The sequence below is a fragment of the Bos javanicus genome, chromosome 12, assembly GCF_032452875.1.
Source record: "Bos javanicus breed banteng chromosome 12, ARS-OSU_banteng_1.0, whole genome shotgun sequence".
In the NCBI taxonomy this organism is placed as follows: domain Eukaryota; kingdom Metazoa; phylum Chordata; class Mammalia; order Artiodactyla; family Bovidae; genus Bos; species Bos javanicus.
Genome location: NC_083879.1, coordinates 25,249,963 through 25,272,281, shown reverse-complemented (window position 1 = coordinate 25,272,281; position 22,319 = coordinate 25,249,963). Strand labels below are relative to the sequence as shown.

The window sequence follows — 22,319 nt, the reverse complement described above, 5'->3', positions numbered from 1 at the left end:
AATAATGCATTACACAGATTGGGTTTAGAATGTTAATTCCGAAATTAATAACTGATCTTTCCCAATAACTCCCATTATTTCTCATATTCTGACACTTAAAATTTAAAAATCTCCAAGTCGAATTCTACACAGCTCTTGCTGGTCATGATCTGGGTCACTGAATCTATTATAAGAAACATTCAAATAGAAATGGAAGCAGCTGATTTAAATCGCCACAAAGCAAAACTGCAAGTTATTTTAGAGCTCATACGCACCTCCTGAAATTCAGCTCATTCTCTAAAAACTTACTGATTTTCTCTTAGATACTTGCTGGTAATTATCAGAAGTGTAAAAAAATTGTATTAATGGGAATAATTAGGTCAGCTGTAACAGGACAAGTTCTAGTGTCTAAAAATAGCAGCAATGATAAAACAAATCCTTTGGAAGTGACAATTCTCCACTGTGCATGTTTGCTTAACATCTCTGTTAAAACATGGTCAGTGATACTTCTCAGGCAGCCATTACTTGTCTTCAAAAATTATGCACTGGTGTCCTAAGTGGTTTCCAACCCCCCACCTCCAAATACAGGCTTCCCTGGTGGCTCAGCGGTAAAGCATCCGCCTGGATTGCAGGAGATGCAGGAGACCCGGGTTCAATCCCTGGATTGGGAAGAACCCCTGGAGGAGGAAATGGCAACCGACTCCAGTAGTCCTGCCCGGAAAATCCCATGGACAGAGGAGCGTGGCGGGCTGCAGTCCATGGGGTCGCAGAGTCAGGCACGACTGAGCTTGCACATATACATACATGCCTCCAAACACAAACTTGCTCCAGAAGAAAATCAATGAAAGCCCTATCAGTAGAAGAGGATAAATGGACTGAGTTCTCTACAGAAAATTAAACCCTTACGAAGTAAACCAATGCTCCAAAATGAGAGTTATTGAAGGGACAATCAGGGAGTGATGGATGTAGTCCAAAATTTTGCTACATAGACCCTTGCTCCAAGGATTCCCAGCTTTGCTTTCTGTAGTAATACGCCTCACTTACATCATTTGTTAATACATTTTTAGAGATGTAAATAGAATCTAATCATTTTTAATACTGAGTCAATGGAAAAATGCACTTGAAATACTGAAAGAAATTAATTTACAAATAAACAAATGGAACACAAGTTATTTTCATATTAATGAGATATGAATGAGATACACTCCAAAACTCTAGAAGCTCAAACAAGAAATGTAGATAGGAAATAGGTGAATTCAAGAGCTGAAGGAAAATATCTGAGCAATTAATAAGAGGCAAGGTAAGATAACTGGGGAGGAGAAGACAATGGCACCCCACTCCAGTGTTCTTGCTTGGAGAATCCCAGGGACGGGGGAGCCTGGTGGGCTGCCATCTATGGGGTTGCACAGAGTTGGACACGACTGAAGCGACTTAGCAGCAGCAGCAGCAAGATAACTGGGGAAGGTCCTGGTTAGAGAAGGCTTAGGATGCTAAGTTCAGGAGTCGAAACACCACAGCTATTGAAAGTTATTAAAGAAGTGATATGATGAAAGCAGGGGTTTAGGAATATTAATCAAGTGGTAGTTTCTACAATAAAAGGATGATTTCTGTTATTTGTCAGTGTGGGTTTGCAGTTTTAACCTTTGAAGCTTAAATATTTTCCATCTGCTTTCTCTGTGTTAAGACTGTATCTTGGTGCTATTCCCATGACGATCTGATTCCTTGTCTCCCAATTTTACAATTCATTCCTTTATGCAAAAAATATTCATCAAGCACCTCCTGTGTGTCAGGCATTGTGCTGGGGATTCCACAGTGAGACTGACAAGCCCAGACCCTAACTCATGAAGCTCAGAGTCTAATAGGGTGCCTAGAATGTGCTTTACACTGGTGAGTGTTACACCCAAGCTTGAGGAGAATCTGTATTCTGCTGTAGTGGGATGGGACATTCTATAAATGTCAACAGATTGAGTTGACTGATGGTGCTATTCGGATAAGCTATTGAGTATTTTTATTGATTTTTCTGCCTTCTTGATTTATCAATTACTGACAGGGCGTGTTAAGTCTCCAACTTTCATAATGGATGCGCCTATACTTCCTCCAGTAATGCATCACAATTACCATTTAAATGTTCCTATCAGTTTGTATACTAGGCTAAGCAGATCTCAATGCCTGTCTGGATTTGTCTGTTTATACAGATTTCAGGGTGGGAATTTGCTCTGCAAATTCAGTTTTTTAATGAGTAAAGAAGAGTCACTGATTTTCAGGTTACCCATCTTTGCTGTTGTTGTGGTGACAAGATCGATGACTTCCAAGCACTATACATACCTGGAACTTAAACTAGAAGCCACAAATTGGTCTTGACTCTCTTTTCTAGTCAGAATGGAAAGAGTATACTCTCCAAGCAGTGGCTGCACAACCTACACTGAAGACCTGCTAGTCTGCTTGAGCAGTGATACCACACCTGGCAAAACAGGTGGGGCTACTAACTGGTTAAGCCTGCAGTAACCTACAGTCTTTCTCTAAGATACACCCAGGGTTTGCAGAGGTCAGACTGGCAAATTAAACAGAGTGATGTTAAGCCCTCTGCTGTCTTCCCTGGGATAAGAAATTATTTGTGTTTGGCAATTTTGGCCTGGGTGGGGGAAGGCACCATTTCCCACGTTTCTATTTGGTTTTCTGCACCATGATAGCTTTTACTTCAGAGATGAGGGCCTGGTGGAAGGTTAATGTCAACTGCCAAGTATATGGACTTCACTAGGTATTCAGGGACTGAGAAAATCATCACTGTGGGGTTAGGCGAGTCTGTGGGCACATGGCCCACTGTGATTTGGACTTCAGGCTTAGACCCCCATCCTGGTTATTTCCTTTCCCGCAGTGTACAGCTACTTGGGCACGTGGTCAGAGGTCTCTTGAGGGGCAGACTGGAGATACTGTCGTGATATGTACTTGGACTGCTACTGCAGGGTCCTTCCTTCTAGTAACCCAGCCGCTTCTTTGGTCAGTGATTTCTGGATCTAAAAATTGGTTAGCTCTGGGAAATAAGGAAAGACTCATGGTTTTCACTAGGCTAACTGTCCTCAGCCTTCACTCCTCTGTTCTTAACTTTTTAATTTTAAAAATTATAGATGTTGAACACCACCCTCACTGATTGTCTTGGCAGCCAGGAGAAGAGGTGGGGACAGCTCCAGAGGGGGCAGATGGTCGCCCTGTTGGCGAGAGGCCTGTGCAGCAGCTTCCAGGACTGTGAGTGCTCCAGCCCTTCCCAGAGCTAGACGTGGGCCGCCCCTGCCCACCCAGAGGGGCCGGGTGGAGGGGTAGAGTCATTACGGGCAGTCATCCAGATGTCCTGCCACAGGTTTAGGATCCCTGGTTCTTCCCATCAGGGCCCTGCCCTTCCCAGCAGGCCTGCTTGGACAGCCCTGCTGTTCTATTGTGGCTGCCCTTTCACTATTGTATAGACAGCCTCTTGCAGACACCACCACACCAAGGCTCTCTGCTTTTCATTGTTAGGCATTAAGGGCTTACTAACTATTCTCAGACACTCATTATCTTTATGAAGGATGGAAATACAACTTAGTAATAAGCCTGTATTTTCCAAATGCCTGCATCATGGCTTTTTTCACAGAATTTTCCTCCACAAGAACATTTTCCAAGGTTGCCATCGGCGAAGTCCTTAGCAACTGAATGGCCACACTGAGCCAGGATCCACTGGTGCCAATCTATTGATCAGGACAGCACCTTCTGGCTGTCACTCAGTAAGTGAGCCAGGCCCAAATCTCATGTTACCGCTGTTTTCTCATAGCACCCCCAGTACCACTAGCTGTAGATGTGGTCTTCTAAGAAGCAGATACCAAAATGGGATTAGATGTGAAAATAATCCATTATTAGAAATGCCTGTGTGAAAGGAAACAGGAAAGGAGCAGGAGAGGGCTGGGAAAGCAGTCAACTGTAATGCAAGTGTGACCCCCCGTGAACGGGAGAATGGGAGGTCAGGAGAAAGCGGAAGCAGCCCAGGCTGGCAGCCGCCTAAGGAAAGTCTGGCAAAGTTACCCACAACGGGGTAACTGTGTTTCCCAGGAATACGTCTGCCTTGGTATCCCCTTGCTTCTGACCATGTGGTAGGAACAGTGGGAGGTGTGGTCTTGATGAAAAGCAGTGATGGACTTCGAAGCCCAAAACCAAGGGTCCTCAGTCAACGAACCTTCCTGTGCTGGGAAGTCTGTGAGATACATTCTCCGGGTGGACACACTGACTGCTCTTCTTAAGGGCATTTTAGTTTCTCAACTGAAGAACCCCCCAATTTCCTATGCTGTGAGGAGTAATCCTGGCTGCTGGTTTTCTGGGAGTAGAGCAAAGGGAAGAGAGCTGAGAAAATGAGGACAAATACTGGATTTTGTGAAAACTACATTAGTCATGGACCATTAAATGCAAGACATTTGTGATTCCATTTATAAAATTATTATACACATTGGAAATCCTTTAAAAATTATAAAGTCATACTACTATAATGTTAAGGTTCATTCTAGATTTTGATTCTTTATTTTACTGACTTCAAAATAAACTAGTATTTAAAAATGATTTTATCAAAGGCACACAGTCTCTTATCCCATCACATCCAAATCACTGGAAGACTCACAAGTTCTTGGTCTTCCCAAAGAGCTGGTTTTATCTGATTATATAATCAGTGGTCACATGCTAGAAAATTGCAGCTTGGAAAGATATACTGAAGCTACAGCTAAATTGAAGACTCCACTAGAAATTATGCCCCTTCCCCACCCCTGCCCCATCTCACACACACACACACACACACACAATTCAACTCCTATTATGGAAAAGCTGTTTTGTTTTATTTTTGAAACTAGTCAGTTCTTAGCATTGCAAGCAGTATCATACTTCACCTATATTCATGTCTTAATCTGTAAAAAGTCACCTTCTAACAGAAGACTGAAACAACAGGGTAAGAATAAGAAATTTCAGGGTATATTTACACACCTGAAATTAAACATACTTAGATTTTTATGTCCCTTTCCTTTATCCCAAGTAGAAAAGAGGCTCTATTAACCACCTCAATTCAGTTCAGTTGCTCAGTCGTGTCTGACTCTTTGCAACCCCATGGACTGCAGCACGCCAGGCCTCCCTGTCCATCACCAACTCCTGGAGTTTACCCAAACTCATGTCCATCGAGTCGGTGATGCCATCCAACCATCTCATCCTCTGTCGTCCCCTTCTCCTCTTGCCTTCAATCTTTCCCAGAATCAGGGTCTTTTCAAATGAGTCAGTTCTTCGCATCAGGTGGCCAAAGTATTAGCCACCTATTTTTCTAAATAATGGTAATTGCTATGCTAAAGAACATATAAAAACTACAAGCTTTAAAAATCACTCTATTGAATGTTTACAAGAGAAAACCCTAAGAAAACAGTTAATCACAACTTGTAGATATGCCATACTTCTCAAGGAAGGCAATTTTAACAATGCATGCTTAAGTGTCAAGCGCCCCCTGGTGGACAACAATAGATTTACATATAAAATTTGTTTTAACTTTTCTCTGATTTGAGGTTACATTTGTCTCCAAATTAACCATTCTGATCTTTGGGGAGAACACAAATCTGGTGATGTCTGTGACAGAATACCTCATATTGATTCTACAGACCATTTTCAACAAATTGAACCTTCCTGAAAATGCCTTAAGATATAAGAACAAATTATAAGGATTTGGATTTTGGCAAATTGTCTTTCCATGAATTGATTTTCTATAGATTGACCAAGAGTCCTGCAGAGAACACTTGAGGTGGACCAAATATTTTCCTAAAGAATGTTTTTTTCTGTTTCTACACCCCCTTCCTTGTGCCTCACACCATCAGCCCGTCTTGTTGGCTTTAGGAAAGAATCTCCTGTGCTCTAACCATCTGATTGACAGACACATGTGTTGGTGAGAGGTTTCCTTGAAGGGTCCGAGTTGTCTGGATGTAGTGGAAAACAAAGGAGAGGACACTGGGGGAAAATTAGAAACAGAGAGAAACAGGGGTGCTACAGTCTGAGTGTCCCTCTCCCAAACTCATATACTGAAATCGTAATGCCTGACGTGATGGTGTCAGGAGATGGGGGCCTTTGGAAGATGGTTAGCTTATGAGGGTGAGCCCTCATGCACAGGCTTAATGCTCTTATGAAATAGAACCCCCCGCCCCGGATCTCCTTCGCCCCTTGCACCATGTGAGGACACAACAAGAGGGCGTCGTCTATGAACCGGAAAGCGAGCCCTCAGCAAACACTGAATCCGCTGGCATCATCATCCTGGACTTCTCAGCCTCCAGAACTGAGACAGATAAATTTCTGCTGCTTAAAAACCACTCATTTTGTTTGTTTGTTTTTTAATAGCAGCCCAAACAGACTGAGATAAGGGATCACTGATTTCATGATTCCAAGTGTGTCAAGACTAGGACTTCCACTTTGCAGTAGAGCGGGCCATAGGGAAATGGCGAAACTTGGTGATAAAAACTTTATAGTAACTCTTGTCACAAGACAGGCTGTCTTGCACATCTTTCTCTGAAGGATATAAATTCCCCAAATCTTTTTTTTTCCCTTCAAATTGTTCTCTACAATAGAACCTATTGAAATGCCTGCTAAAAATACTAGTGTTCAGGGCTTACCCTAGACCTACGAAATGAGGATCTCTTAGAGTAAACCCCAAAACGTAAACTTTCAATACATTATCCATGTGATTCTTAAAGAGTTTGAAAGTTAAAGAACACAACTTGATAGACTGGCTAGCAGCTAACGATGTGGCAGTGCTGGTCAGTAAAGGGACGTTGGGAAGCAGAGGAGCCAATCTTCTTTCCTGTGTGTGGCACAGTGTCATGGGTACGAAGCTTGACTTGGCCTAAGGAAGCTAACCTAGGAAAGAAGGCACGCACTGCCAAATGTTAGTCATGACAGTAAAGCACTGAAAGATTGCTCAGCACACTGCTGGGGAACCATCCGTGGGGCTGCATAGCGGAGGTCATCAAGCTCTGATAAAGAGCATAGTGCATCCTCAGCCCGTAACCTGCCTAAATGAGATTAATGAAGAAACCCAGAGGGCCAGGTCAGAACCTGAGAACTCGCTAGTGCTCATCAGAGGTGAAACAGCCTAATTAGCCTTGACATTTAGTTGTTTGGTACACTTAAAACAGATTCTAGCTTTCCAGGGAAAGGCTGCAGATCTTTGTGGGACACATCTGAAAATTCCTGGAACATTAGGGAGGCTCTAGGTTCTGTTTCCAGTGGATGCAAACAAAAGGGGCTAGAAAATGTACAACCCAGCTGGCCCAAGGGGAGTAAAGGTTCTACGCTTTTTATTTGAAGCATTAAATCCCCACAGAGGTCCCTGCTATCTGCTGCTGCTGCTAAGTCGCTTCAGTCGTGTCCAACTCTGTGCGACCCCATGGACTGCAGGCTACCAGGCTTCTCCGTCCATGGGATTCTCCAGGCAAGAACACTGGAGTGGGTTGCCATTTCCTTCTCCAATGCATGAAAGTGGAAAGTGAAAGTGAAGTCGCTCAGTCATGTCTGACTCTTAGCGACCCCATGGACTGCAGCCTACCAGGCTCCTCCATCCATGGGATTTTCTGGGCAACAGTACTGGAGTGGGGTGCCATTGCCTTCTCCCCCCTGCTATCTGGACAGGTACAAAAAACCACAGAATTCTACCAGAGCTTTAAGAAGGTACCAGAAGATTCACAACTTGAATGACAGCAGAGCTTAGTAAGTCAGATTGCACATCTCTGGGCTTTGCCCTCGCCCTTATTCCTTCAAGTGGATCAAGGTTAATTTCACAACAGACTTGCTTCAATGAAATTATACTTCTCTTTTATCAAGGGAAGGAAGGAAGGGAACTAACATGCAGCTCACTCTGTCAGGCACTATGTGTACTGGTTTTATATATCTCTAGTAGCCTTCATGAAAAAAGAAGCGTTCATCCTTTTGTTGCTCATAAGCAAACTTGCAATTTGAAGTTACTCAAAATCAGTATTCAAACTAAGAAACATCAGTTTCTTAAGTATGCATGTATAGGTTACTCCAAAAGACTAAGCAATCTACAACAAGGATAAAGTGTCTGTAAATTTACAAACAAAAACAACTAATTTAAACCCTTTTCTCTGATTATCAACCTAAAATTAACATAAAACCAAAATGTTTGCATTACACAAATGGTACATGTCTGATCCTCACAAATATTGCTTTTTATATAAAGAATAAGACAATACCTCTTCTGTCCTTGGAAAAGAGAGATTTCTTGACTGGATGCAGGATTCTAGGATCCCAAGTTTTTTTGCTTAGCAGTTGGCTACTTCCAACTTCCCTCATAGCTGAGTTGGTAAAGAATCCACCTGCAATGCAGGAGACCCCCGGTTCAATTCCTGGGTGGGGAATATCCGCTGGAGAAGGGTAGGCTATCTACTCCAGTGTTCTTGGGCTTCCTTTGTTCAGCTTCCCTTGCTCAGCTGCTAACGAATCCACCCGCAATGCGGGAGACCTGGGTTTGATCCCTGCGTTGGGAAGATCCCCTGGAGAAGGGAAAGGCTACCCACTCTAGTATTCTGACCTGGTGAATTCACAAGGAGTCGGACACGATTGAGCGACTTTCACTTTCACTGGCTACTTCCAGCACCAGCTCCGTGGCTAGATTCCTAATCCCTGCTCTTTAGACAAACTCCTCCTGAATTCCGCTGTGTAAGAAAACCAGAATACTCAGGGTACCTCCCAGAGAAGAGAGAGGGTCAGTTCCTTAAGAACCTGAACTTTCATTATCTTTCCTTTCTGCTTAGTATGTGGCCCCACATTCTTGGTTCTTCTAACATTTTTTTGTTCTTTTGAAGAGAAATATAATTCTCTGTTTCTTAGAGAATGACATTTTCTTCAAGAATAACAATTCATCAAGGGAAATAAATGTATTTTTCATGAACATGAGTATGTCACAGAGTCTGAGGTAGCAATGAGAAAACTGATGAAATCCTTCCTAGATATGCAGCGGAGTCTTCTCTCATGTCACACCAGCACTCTGTTGCTAACTTCCATAATGCTGCTGCTGCTAAGTTGCTTCAGTCGTGTCCGACTCTGTGCGACCCCACAGATGGCAGCCCACCAGATCCCAGCTCCGCCGTCCCTGGGATTCTCCAGGCAAGAACACTGGAGTGGGTTGCCATTGCCTTCTCCAATGCATGAAAGTGAAAGTGAAGTTGCTTAGTAAGTGTCTGACTCTTCGTGACGCCATGGACTACAGCCTACCAGGCTCCTCCGTCCATGGGATTTTCCAGGCAAGAGTACTGAAGTGGGTTGCCATTGCCTTCTCCGTAATGCTAGATGCCCTCATTTCTTGAGCTAGGACTGGGGGTGGATTATCTAGAAGAAGGAAGCCAGAATGTTTTATATTCTGTAGGCAGTACTTGATATTTTATATTCTGTTGGTGCTGCTGCCGCTAAGTCGCTTCAGTCGTGTCCGACTCTGTCAACCCCATGGACTGCAGCCTACCAGGCTTCTCTGTCCATGGGATTCTCCAGGCAAGAACACTGGAGTGGGTTGCCATTTCCTTCTCCAATGCATGAAAGTGGAAAGTGAAAGTGAAGTCACTCAGTCGTGTCTGACTCTTAAGGACCCCATGGACTTCAGCCTACCAGGCTCCTCCGTCCATGGGATTTGCCAGGCAAGAGTACTGGAGTGGGGTGCTATTGCCTTCTCCTCATAGACGGCAGCCCACCATATTCTGTAGGCAGTAGTAAAATTCTACCGACAGTTAAGAAACACTACATTTAAAACAGCCCTTGCAGCAATTTCTAAATACCACAAGATGGAGCTATGACTCCATGGCAGAGGAAAAAAACTTGGCCACTTTTCCAACAAGAAAAAAGAACAAACAAAAAAACCACATTATTTTCCTGACTTTATAAAACACAGTCACAATGGTATTTCTGGATTGTACATAACAGGTTTGCAAAAAAAAGTTACTTTATCCCTAAATTCATTAACAAAAGTAGACGATTTTTCTATACCTTTCATTAAAGGTTTGCAGTTATTCAGAGTATTCTCCATAAATGCCCAGGAATACAGCAGGCACTTAGTGCCTTACCACAGGTACTAAAACACACATTACTTCTGATTAGCAGTATTGCAGGGTTGTTGGTACAGCAGAGTTAAATTGCATAGTTTTAAGAGTAAGAGAATTTGAATCCACATTTCCAGATGTGTGAAACTGAGTAAATCATTCAGAGTCTTTAAGCTTAAAATCACATATATTAAAATAACAATATTAAATTTTATGACATGGGGTTTGTTGTAAGACAGAAATAATGTGTATGGAATTAATTTGCATATTATATACATATGTTTAATTATGGACAAATTATTATTACTATTAAGAGTAATGTTAAGTCCTGCTAATTTAGTTGAGTATTGTATCTTCATCTTCATGCACAGTACCCTTGATTTATTTACAAGCTTTTCATGTTTCTCTGAGTATTCTTGCAATAAAAACAGCAAGAGTTCGACATAAGTCATGTTAGGGGCCTCCTCTACATTTTAAACAAATATTCCAAAATATTTGAATGAATTAAATGCAAATAAATACGCTCTGTAAAGTATAAAACATAAATTCATTTATCAGGGATTAAAATTAGGAGATCCAACCAGTCCATCCTAAAGGAAATCAGTCCTGAATATTCATTGGAAGGACTGATGCCGAAGCTGAAACTCCAATACTTTGGCCACCTGATGCAAAGAACTGACTCATTAGAAAAGACCCTGATGCTGGGAAAGATTGAAGGCAGGAGGAAAAGGGGACAGCAGAGGAGATGAGATGGTTGGATGGTATCACTGACTCATTTGGCATGACTTTGAGTAAACTCCGGGAGTTGGTGATGGACAGGGAAGCCTGGCGTGCTGCAGTCCATGGGGTCGAAGAGTCGGACATGACTGAGCTATTGAACTGAACTGAAAATTAGCTCTCAAAGGAAAAACAATGTCGCTAGGCAACCAACAAACGAAGTAGGTAAAGCAGGCCAGTGAGGTAATTGAATGGGTTGTTAGATTTTATACATATTGTGTGTGTGTGTGTGTGTGTGTGTGTGTATTCTAGAGGAACTAGGATGGAAGTGATGGGTATGAGGAGAACTATTTCCAGTTGGTGCTAGTGGTAAAGAATCCATCTGACAATTCAGAAGACACGAAGAGACGTGGTTCAATTCCTGGGTTGGGAAGATTCCCTGGAAGAGGAAATGGAACCCACTCCAGCATTCTTGCCTGGAGAATCCCATGGACAGAAGAGTCTGGCAGGCTACAGTTCATAGGGTCACAAAGAGCTGGATATGAGTGAAGTGATTTAGCACACAGCACACAGGCACTTTTAGATTACAAGGAACAGATACACTCAAGCCTGACCACTGAGATCCTTCCAGTTCTATTTGGTTTGTACTTGCAACAGAATCTCTGTCCAAGTTTATAAGGGAGAGATCAAGGCCATATGTATAGGATTCCTTACATCCTGAGAAAAGCTCCACTGAACAAAGTATTTTATTTGGACCTTTAAAATTTTGTGTAGAATCTGCCTGGGGGCAGGAAATACACATAATTTCCTTCAATTATTCCTTTTATTTAACCATCTTTTACTCACCACTGGCATCTGTTCATAGACTCAAATAGAAGACAGTCTGTCTATAACAAAGCAAATATAAGTAATTGATCTTTTATCAGTTTTTACTCAACTTATGAAATATACATATATATATATAGTTGCTTCCATATCTGAAGGATTTCCACGATTTTTTTCCATTTTCTCTTTGAGAGAAACAATTTGCTTTTCTAGTTGATCATTTAGTTCAAGTTGTGTCTCCTAATTCACCACCTGAGTGAAAAGGGGGGCAGGATCAAGATCACCTCACCAACTCTCGTTATTCATGAAAACAACATTAATCAGCTCAGCCTGACTCTGTCACTATACTGGGCTTTATCAGTAACACAGATGCACCAGAGTGAACTAATGTCTCTGTTAGACAGGATCTGTGTAGACAGCAGACTCATAGGTTCCCACCGGCCTGGACCTCACAGTCACTGTTCTGTGATTCCTAGTCTGCTCACTCTCCGCCCGCTTTTGTTCTTTGAGTTCTTTGTGTATACTTATAAGGAATTCTATTAGAGGAAATATCAGTAACACATTTCTTTCCTCAGAACTTGAAATAGCTATAATTCGGCTGGCCGAAAAAGTTTGGGTTTTTCCATAAGATGTTATGGAAAACTCAAACAAGCTTTTTGGCCAAACCCAGTGTTACAGCCTGAAAAGTACTAGCCTCTCATCCAATGTAATATTCTCCTTTTTTTCCTTTGCAAAAGAATTCTGAGTCCATTTAACAACTACAAATTATGTGTTTGCTGTGTTAAAAGCACACAGTGCCTTATATATATTAGCAGATTCAATCCTTATTTACAAACATTTAGTTATCCATTTAACAGATAAGGAAAACAGGCTCAGAGAAGTCAAATAACATTATTAAGGTGACAAAGCTAATAAATGGGGAACTGGGGTTTCAACCCAGTTTGTTCTGACTTGAAAGTGTGTCCTCTTAACCTCTGTGCTATGGTAATTATCTGGCTACCTGTTCAAGCATCTTTTCTTATCTGTAAGCAGTTTTCTTTAAATTCCTTTGGCTATTGAGGCCAAAACATCTGTCTTATTGCTCTAGGCAGAGGAGGAAGATACAGCCTAGAATCAAAAGCTCCTTTTCGTGATGTCTATCTGCTTTGTGAATTGTATCTTTTACCATTAAAAATATTCATGCTTATTTCATTTAAAATATACAAATTTTTAAAAATGTAAAAAAATAAACCAAAGATTTAAAAAATAAGACATGAATGAGATTTAAAATTTTTCAAGAAAATATTAAATACTTAAAAGAAAAAATAGAAGTACACACATACACACAAAGCTCCTTTTCAGCTTTAAGGCTCAAAGCTAATTTTTTGGTTTTTGAGTCTGGAAAGTCATACTTTGTAAAAGTGAGAAAAAAAATAGCTTGTTTCTAAACTTTAAATGTTTTTTACATATATGAGGCAATTTCTACTACACGATAGTTGATGGAGGAGTCTAAGCAGAAAGACATTAGCTCACATTACCGCCAATGTCTTCAACCCTGCACAACCCTGCCCTCACCCTCATCTCTAAGCAAATGTAGTCTACAAGGAGAGGGGGCAGGAATGTCCTCCCATACCCAAGTCCAAAGTCATTAATCCAAATACTCAACAAGTGGATGGAGGTCCACAAAACCGGAAATTAACAACTTTTTTGCTTTCTTGCTACATAACAGTATTGCTGCCCCCAACCCCCAATCTGGTCAATTTCCTACTATCAACTGTTTTATTTTTCTGAAAAAAATGAGCACACTGAGTTTTATTTTCCCTACCACATTTTGTTCTGTAATAAGCCAGAAGTATTGAATATATATATATATATAGGAACCATGGCTGCATGGGTGCAGGAGGGCCTAGAGGAGCTATCCCATGTTGAAGGTCAGGAAGGGCAGCGGTGAGGAGATACCCCTCATCCAAGGTAAGGAGCAATGGCTGTGCTTTGCTGGAGTGGCCGTGAAGAGATACCCCACAACCAAGGTAAGAGAAACCCAAGTAAGATGGTAGGTGTTGCAAGAGGGCATCAGAGGGCAAACACACTAAAACCATACTCACAGAAAACTAGTTAATCTAATCACACTAGGACCACAGCCTTGTCTAACTCAATGAAACTAAGCCATGCCCGTGGGGCAACCCAAGATGGGCGGGTCATGGTGGAGAGATTTGACAGAATGTGGTCCACTGGAGAAGGGAATGGCAAACCACTTCAGTATTCTTGCCTTGAGAACCCCATGAACAGTATGAAAAGGCAAAATGATAGGATACTGAAAGAGAAACTCCACAGGTCAGTAGGTGCCCAATATGCTACTGGAGATCAGTGGAGAAATAACTCCAGAAAGAATGAAGGGATGGAGCCAAAGCAAAAACAATACCCAGCTGTGGATGTGACTGGTGATAGAAGCAAGGTCCAATGCTGTAAAGAACAATATTGCATAGGAACCTGGAATGTCAGGTCCATGAATCAAGGCAAATTGGAAGTTGTCAAACAAGAAATGGCAAGAGTGAATGTCGACATTCTAGGAATCAGCGAACTGAAATGGACTGCAATGGGTGAATTTAACTCAGATGACCATTATATCTACTACTGCGGGCAGGAATCCCTCAGAAGAAATGGAGTAGCCATCATGGTCAACAAAAGAGTCCGAAATACAGTACTTGGATACAATCTCAAAAATGACAGAATGATCTCTGTTCGTTTCCAAGGCAAACCATTCAATATCATAGTAATCCAAGTCTATGCCCCAACCAGTAACGCTGAAGAAGCTGAAGTTGAACGGTTCTATGAAGACCTACAAGACCTTTCAGAACTAACACCCAAAAAAGATGTCCTTTTCATTATAGGGGACTGGAAGGCAAAAGTAGGAAGTCAAGAAACACCTGGAGTAACAGGCAAATTTGGCCTTGGAATACAGAATGAAGCAGGGCAAAGACTGATAGAGTTTTGCCAAGAAAATGCACTGGTCATAACAAACACCCTCTTCCAACAACACAAGAGAAGACTCTACACATGGACATCACCAGATGGTCAACACTGAAATCAGATTGATTATATTCTTTGCAGCCAAAGATGGAGAAGCTCTATACAGTTAGCAAAAACAAGACCAGGAGCTGACTGTGGCTCAGACCATGAACTCCTTATTGCCAAATTCAGACTTAAATTGAAGAAAGTAGGGAAAACCACTAGACCATTCAGGTATGACCTAAATCAAATCCCTTATGATTATACAGTGGAAGTGAGAAATAGACTTAAGGGCCTAGATCTGATAGATAGAGTGCCTGATGAACTATGGAATGAGGTTCGTGACACTGTACAGGAGACAGGGATCAAGACCATCCCCATGGAAAAGAAATGCAAAAAAGCAAAATGGCTGTCTGGGAAGCCCTAACAAATAGCTGTGAAAAGAAGAGAAGCCAAAAGCAAAGGAGAAAAGGAAAGATATAAACATCTGAATGCAGAGTTCCAAAGAATAGCAAGGAGAGATAAGAGAGCCTTCTTCAGCGATCAATGCAAAGAAATAGAGGAAAACAACAGAATGGGAAAAACTAGAGATCTCTTCAAGAAAATCAGAGATACCAAAGGAATATTTCATGCAAAAATGGGCTTGATAAAGGACAGAAATGGTATGTACCTAATAGAAGCAGAAGATATTAAGAAGAGATGGCAAGAATACACAGAAGAACTGTAAAAAAAGATCTTCATGACCCAGATAATCACGATGGTGTGATCACTGACCTAGAGCCAGACATCCTGGAATGTGAAGTCAAGTGGGCCTTAGAAAGCATCACTACGAACAAAGCTAGTGGAGGTGATAGAACTCTAGTTGAGCTATTTCAAATCCTGAAAGATGATGCTGTGAAAGTGCTGCACTCAATATGCCAGCAAATTTGGAAAACTCAGCAGTGGCCACAGGACTGGAAAAGGTCAGTTTTCATTCCAATCCCAAAGAAAGGCAATGCCAGAGAATGCTCAAACTACCGCACAATTGCACTCATCTCACACGCTAGTAAAGCAATGCTCAAAATTCTCCAAGCCAAGCTTCAGCAATATGTGAACCGTGAACTTCCTGATGTTCAAGCTGGTTTTAGAAAAGACAGAGGGACCAGAGATCAAATTGCCAACATCCGCTGGATCACGGAAAAAGCAAGAGAGTTCCAGAAAAACATCTATTTCTGCTTTATTGACTATGCCAAAGCCTTTGACTGTGTGGATCACAATAAACTGTGGAAAATTCTGAAAGAGATGGGAATACCAGACCACCTGATCTGCCTCTTGAGAAATCGGTATGCAGGTCATGAAGCAACAGTTAGAACTGGACATGGAACAACAGACTGGTTCCAAAGAGGAAAAGGAGTACGTCAAGGCTGTATATTGCCACCCTGCTTATTTAACTTGTATGCAGAGTACATCATGAGAAAAGCTGGGCTGGAAGAAACACAAGCTGGAATCAAGATTGCCGGGAGAAATATCAGTAACCTCAGATATGTAGATGACACCACCCTTATGGCAGAAAGTGAAGAGGAACTCAAAAGCCTCTTGATGAAAGTGAAAGTGGAGAGTGAAAAAGTTGGCTTAAAGCTCAACATTCAGAAAACGAAGATCATGGCATTGGGTCCCATCACTTCATGGGAAATAGATGGGGAAACAGTGTCAGACTTTATTTTTGGGGGCTCCAAAATCACTGCAGATGGTGACTGCAACCGTGAAATTAAAAGACGCTTACTCCTTGGAAGGAAAGTTATGACCAACCTAGATAGCATATTCAAAAGCAGAGACATTATTTTGCCAACAAAGGTTCGTCTAGTCAAGGCTATGGTTTTTCCTGTGGTCATGTATGGATGTGAGAGTTGGACTGTGAAGAAGGCTGAGCACCGAAGAATTGATGCTTTTGAACTGTGGTGTTGGAGAAGACTCTTGAGAGTCCCTTAGACTGCAAGGAGATCCAACCAGTCCATTCTAAAGGAGATCAGCCCTGGGATTTCTTTGGAAGGAATGATGCTAAAGCTGAAACTCCAGTACTTTGGCCACCTCATGCGAAGAGTTGACTCATTGGAAAAGACTCTGATGCTGGGAGGGATTTGGAGGCAAGAGGAGAAGGGGACGACAGAGGATGAGATGGCTGGATGGCATCATTGACTCAATGGACGTGAGTCTGAGTGAACTCCAGGAGTTGGTGATGGACAGGGAGGCCTGGCATGCTGCGATTCATGGGGTTGCAAAGAGTCGGACGTGACTGAGTGACTGATCTGATCTGATCTGATTGAATATACTGAGGTTTGCAATTTTTTTGCAAAATTTCTTGAAAAATAATTTTTCATCTGTCTTTAAAATGCAATACTATTTAAATTATGCTCTTGACTGGGAATAAGATTAACAATTAAAAATGGCAAATTTTGGAAATAATCTTGATTCTAAGGAATGTCCAGAGCCATCTGAAAACATCCCAGATAAGAGATGTGGTGCTGTCATTAAACAATCACAACAAACATGACTCCAAAAAAGATGATCCATGACCTTGAGCACAACAGCAGCCAAACTATCAAGGCCTAAGATGAACCCATAACAAGTCATTATTAAAATGCAGATTATGAGGATAAAAGTTTAGCAGAAACATCTGTGTCTCTTGGGAGAAAAAGTACCCTGAGTAATAATTCCATGAAACCATTGCCTTTATGGTAACTCTAAACACAAACAAAAAACAAGCAGTGTACTTTGGAGGGGAAAAATCAAACTGCTTTGTAATCTCAAGAGGGATCTTGGCTAGAATCACTACAATGAAAAGCAAAATCACACCAAAAATTGAAAAATACTGGAAATTTGATTTATGGTAAAAATTGACGTTAAAGGAGGAAGTTCATAAAGCAAGACAATATTAGGTGGAGGCCTACCTTTCTGATATGGACTTTTCTTTTTCCCCCAAAGAGAGATAGCATGTTAACAAAACAAACAAAGCCCAACTAAACAACAATGCCAAATATTTTAATTGTTAAAAAGAACATAGTTAAATTGAAACTTGACGCTACATAGACTTTCATGTTTGTGTTGTTCACTATATTTATTACAGTGATGGAGTTATATTAACTTGAAAAAACTCTGTAAAATAAGAAAATGTTAACAAGGAAAGGAAAGAGCTTACTATGTGGCACTATACAAGGCACGAGGGATACAAAACTAAAATAGACATAGTCCCTGCTGTCAATCAGCAGTAGGACAGTTAGGAAGCATGAAGAGTACAGAGACATACCCAGAATATTTGTGAGAGTCTTTGGTTAATTGGATGTAATGGAACACAGAGAAGGACATCCAACCTGGAAGGTGGCAGAAGGGAATGAGAAATGAGATCAAGACTGAAGAGGGGCAGAAAATGCTTCTTGAGGGAAATGACATCTATTCTAAGCCAGAGAATAAGAATATTCAGTGAGAATTACATGAATAAAAATACCAATATGTCCCAAAGGGAAGTATGGTGCAAAGAGTATCTCCTTTGGGTAAAGTTGTCCCCCTAACCAAATTTTCAAGAGACTCCATAAGGAAAAACATCTCCAAAGAAGGACTAGTGGGTTTAAGTCATGTCTCCACCATTTACTAGTGTCTTTCTGTGATCCTGAGCAAGTTACCTTTCCCGTGCCTCAATTTCTCATCTGTAAAATGAGAATAATTAAAGTTCCTACCCTCTTGGGTATTGAGAGGATTAATTAAACGTGAAATTCTTAAGACAGTGAAACACACACAGAAATTGCTATAGAAATTAGTTGGTTTTGTTATTATCATTTTTATCATTAGAAATTTGCTGCAAAATTGTTTCCCCAAAGGGTAGTACTACATTGCTTTCAGTAGAGTATAACATTCCTATTTCACTTAAAACAAAACCAAAAAAACTCTACTTTTTTGATAGGCAACACATTTCTTTCTTTTTTTTTTTTTTTAGGCAACACATTCTTTAACTTAAAAACAATTTGGGTCCTTTTCCATATTTATGAGTTGTCTCTATGTCCTACTTGTATTTATCTACTGGGACTTAAGTGTTTTCTAACTGAAACTGCAGAGAATACAAGCCAAGAAGGGAGATCTCAGAAGAAACCAACTCTGCCAGTATCATGATCTTGGATTTCCAGTATCTAGAACTGTGAGAAAATAAACCAGTCTGCAGTACTTTGCTATGGAAGCTTTAGCAAACTGGTACACTATCTATTCTGTTCTACTGATTTGTTTCTAGTTTTAGTCATTATAGCTTTATTTTATTTTACAGGAGTCCCTCAACCCTGTGTCAACTACAAATTGGCACTTACCTAAAGCACTGCCAACGAGAGAAGAACAAAGGCATTTGCCCTCTGCCTCTACGGAGACTGAACCCCACGCTGCTATAGCTGTTGACCTTCAACACACCCTGAGGGAGTTCAGAGTGGCGTGAGGCACTCTGTGCTCCAGGGAATCTCCTGGGACAGGTCTTTAGATAGTTGGATGTTTTTAGGAACAGATTTTATGGTCTCAACCCTTGCATCTCCTCATATCTAGAGAAACACTAAATCCCTTCATGGTGACATCAGATCCTCACGACTAACAAAAACCTTTTGTAAAATGAGTGCTTCATGGCACTGAACTCCCCTTCACCAAAACCTTGCACGTTGACTTTCCCCCACTGCTGCTTTGGAGCAGTCTCTCAGAGATATCTGAGATGCTGCCTCCTGGGCTGCAGTCCTCATTTTGCCCCAAATAAAACTTAACTCACAACTCTCAAGTTGTACATCTTTTTTTCAGTCGACACCCGCTACACAAATTCTTATCAGTTATCCATGTCTACTTATGTACCTAATTAACTTTAGAGTCAGTTATTGAAGTTAAGAAAAAACAGCTTGGTGTTTTAATAAGAGTAAATTAACTTGATGAGAATGAGCACATTTATAACATCCAATTCTCCGATATAGAAAAAGTCTATGTCCTTCTTATAAAACCTTATTAATAAATTCTCCAATTAAATTTTATTTTAGGGTTTCTCTCCAGTATTACATTTCTCATGTTAAATAAGTGAGAATTCTTGCTGAATGGCTATTATCTCATTATAGTCACAGTCTTTTTTCTCTTCATATGGATCCTGACTATTTCTTATCAAGGATATTATCAGATATTTGATGATTTAGGCCGGAACTGTTGTGCAATATTAAAAAACTGTTTTCCAACTGTTACTGCTACACAAAATGTTTTTAATAAATATTTCTTCCACTATTGTATTCAACCATTTTCTAATTTTTTACTAATATACTAGTTTTTCCACTGATCCTCTGGAAAGTTATAGATATCAAATTATAAAAGTTTAAAATTATAATAATTTTATCTCTTCCTATCTAATAGCTATAACTCTTATTTCTGTTTCACATTTTATTGCTTGACTGGAACCGTCAGTTCAGTTCAGTCACTCAGTCATGTCCGGCTCTTTGCGACCCCATGAACTGCAGCATGCCAGGCCTCCCTGTCCATCACCAACTCCTGGAGTTCACCCAAACCCATGTCCATTGAGTCAGTGATGCCATCCAACCATCTCATCCTCTGTCGTCCCCTTTTCCTCCTGCCCTCAATCTTTCCCAGCATCAGGGTCTTTTCAAAGGCGTCAGCTCTTCGCATCAGGTGACCAAAGTATTGGAGTTTCAGCTTCAGCATCAGTCCTTCCAATGAACACCCAGGACTGATTTCCTTTAAGATGGACTGGCTGAATCTCTTTGCAGTCCAAGGGACTCTCAAAGAGTCTTCTTCAACACCACAAAACAACATTAAATTTTAATTGTGGCAGGAGGCATCTTTGCTTTTTTTCCAGGAATGGGGATGCCTCTAACGTTTCATCATTAAGTATTATGCCTGATCAAGATAAATAGAAACATCTTTTAATAAGGAAGATTAATTTTATTAAAAACATATTTTAGCATTTACTGAGATGAGTTGTAAAAACTATTTGATCTACCAGTATATTACTTAAATTGAATTTTTTTAAATAAGAAAGACAAACTGAATTTTATGAAAACACTTTTTAGCATTTATTGAGATGAGTTGTAAAAACTATTTGATTTACCAATATTTTACTTAATAGCCATAGAGTTTTAAACTAGAAACCAGCCTATAAATGAAGACGAAAAAGGAGTTCAAAGGAGAGGTCTGGGATGGAGATATGTCTGTGTGTTGTACACAGATGGCATTTAATACCATACGACCAGAGGAGATCCCCTAAGTAGTGGGAGCATACATCAGAGAAAAGTCAGAACAGAGGCACTCCAAGTTTTTAGAACTCATGAAGATGAAGAGAAGTGAGGAGTAGCCAGTAGATATGAAGATAACCAAGGGAATTTGGCATCCCAGAAGACAAGCAAAGGGTTTCACGGATGAAGGTGATCAGCTGTGGCAAGACTGTTAATAAGTCAAGATGAGGACTGAGAGTTGACACTGTATTTTGCAAATTGACAGTCACTGATGACCTTGATAAGAACAGTTTCAGGAGATTAGAGGTGAAACTTTTGATTGGAATGATCAACTCCAAGACAGAATGAGAAAACTGTGCTTGTGCTGGGCAAATTCAGCCCATTTTTATGCCTAGATTATCAATGTCCCAGAGCCTCAGTAAATCAAGGTTCTCTTCTCCAGATGAAAAAAACTTGAGAAGCAAACTTAAGAAAATTCAGTGGAAAGAAGTAGAAGCTGAGTTTGGGCTCTGATGCCAGAATGCCTGGATCCAAATTCCAGATCTGTCCCTCCCCACCTCTGCAGCCTTGAGAAAGCCAGTGAGAATCCCCAAGGCTGTTTTTCATCTATAAAATGAGGTGATACATTTTTTAAAGGGTAGTTGCAAGGTTTCAATTTTTAAAAATGCACTCAAACCCCCTACACCAATATGACTCTTCTCACTTTTTAAGTCTCCTGGATATTTTTTTTCCTGTTCCTTGTCTTGTGGCCAAGTTTTAAGATGGTGAAATTCAGATTTACTTCAAACATAAACCACTTTTTTGCATATAGTTTCCTATGAATCCTAAAGGGCTTCAAAAGGCCACTAAAATATGTGAATCCTTTTGAAGTTCATTGTGTTGGCCATTTTGCCTAAAAATTAATCCTGTCACAAACCAAGTAGATTAAATGATTAACTAGGAATAAAGAGGTAAGAGTGGAAATTAAAAAAAAAAAAAACCCGAAGAGTTTTGCTATACATGGAGCAGTGAAAGGGGAAAGGGGATAATGGTAGAAAGTGAAATGTGGAGCCAAAGGAGGGTTGCTATTTGTTTTTTAGATAAAATAAAGTCAGCTTGTCTGTGTGCTGTTGGGGATGAGCCAATGGAGCAGCGAAAACAGATGGTGCAGGAAAGAGAGAAGATGATCAGTTGTTGAAGTTATATCCTGGAGGAGGTGAGGGTAGACCAGATCTGCTGCACAAGTGGAGGGATTATCCTTGAATCTTGAACACAGAACACACAGAGGAACAGGAGGGAAGGAAGACGAGGTGTAAAGATGCAGGTAAGTGGGTAGCTCAGTTGAAACACTTGGAAATTCTCTTCTGATTGTTTCTTATCTCTTTTTGGAAGAGAAAGGTACGCTCATTTGCTGAGAGTGAGAATGGAGAGAGAGGTGACAAGATTTGAGGAGGTGGAAGTGTGAAAGAATTACCTAAACAGATGTGCATGTATTTCTTTTATAATGTTGAGCAATAATAAATTTATT

At 40.7% G+C, this 22,319-nt stretch overlaps 1 protein-coding gene across 1 annotated transcript in view; it reads right to left on the bottom strand.

Moving 5' to 3' along the window:
• CCDC169 (coiled-coil domain containing 169) overlaps window positions 1–22,319 on the bottom strand; it is a 38,913-nt gene that overhangs the window by 10,913 nt on the left and 5,681 nt on the right. The window contains 3 exon segments of the mRNA XM_061434419.1: window positions 11,622–11,660; window positions 11,751–11,840; window positions 12,039–12,136. Coding sequence (XP_061290403.1) covers window positions 11,622–11,660; window positions 11,751–11,840; window positions 12,039–12,136 — 227 coding nt within the window.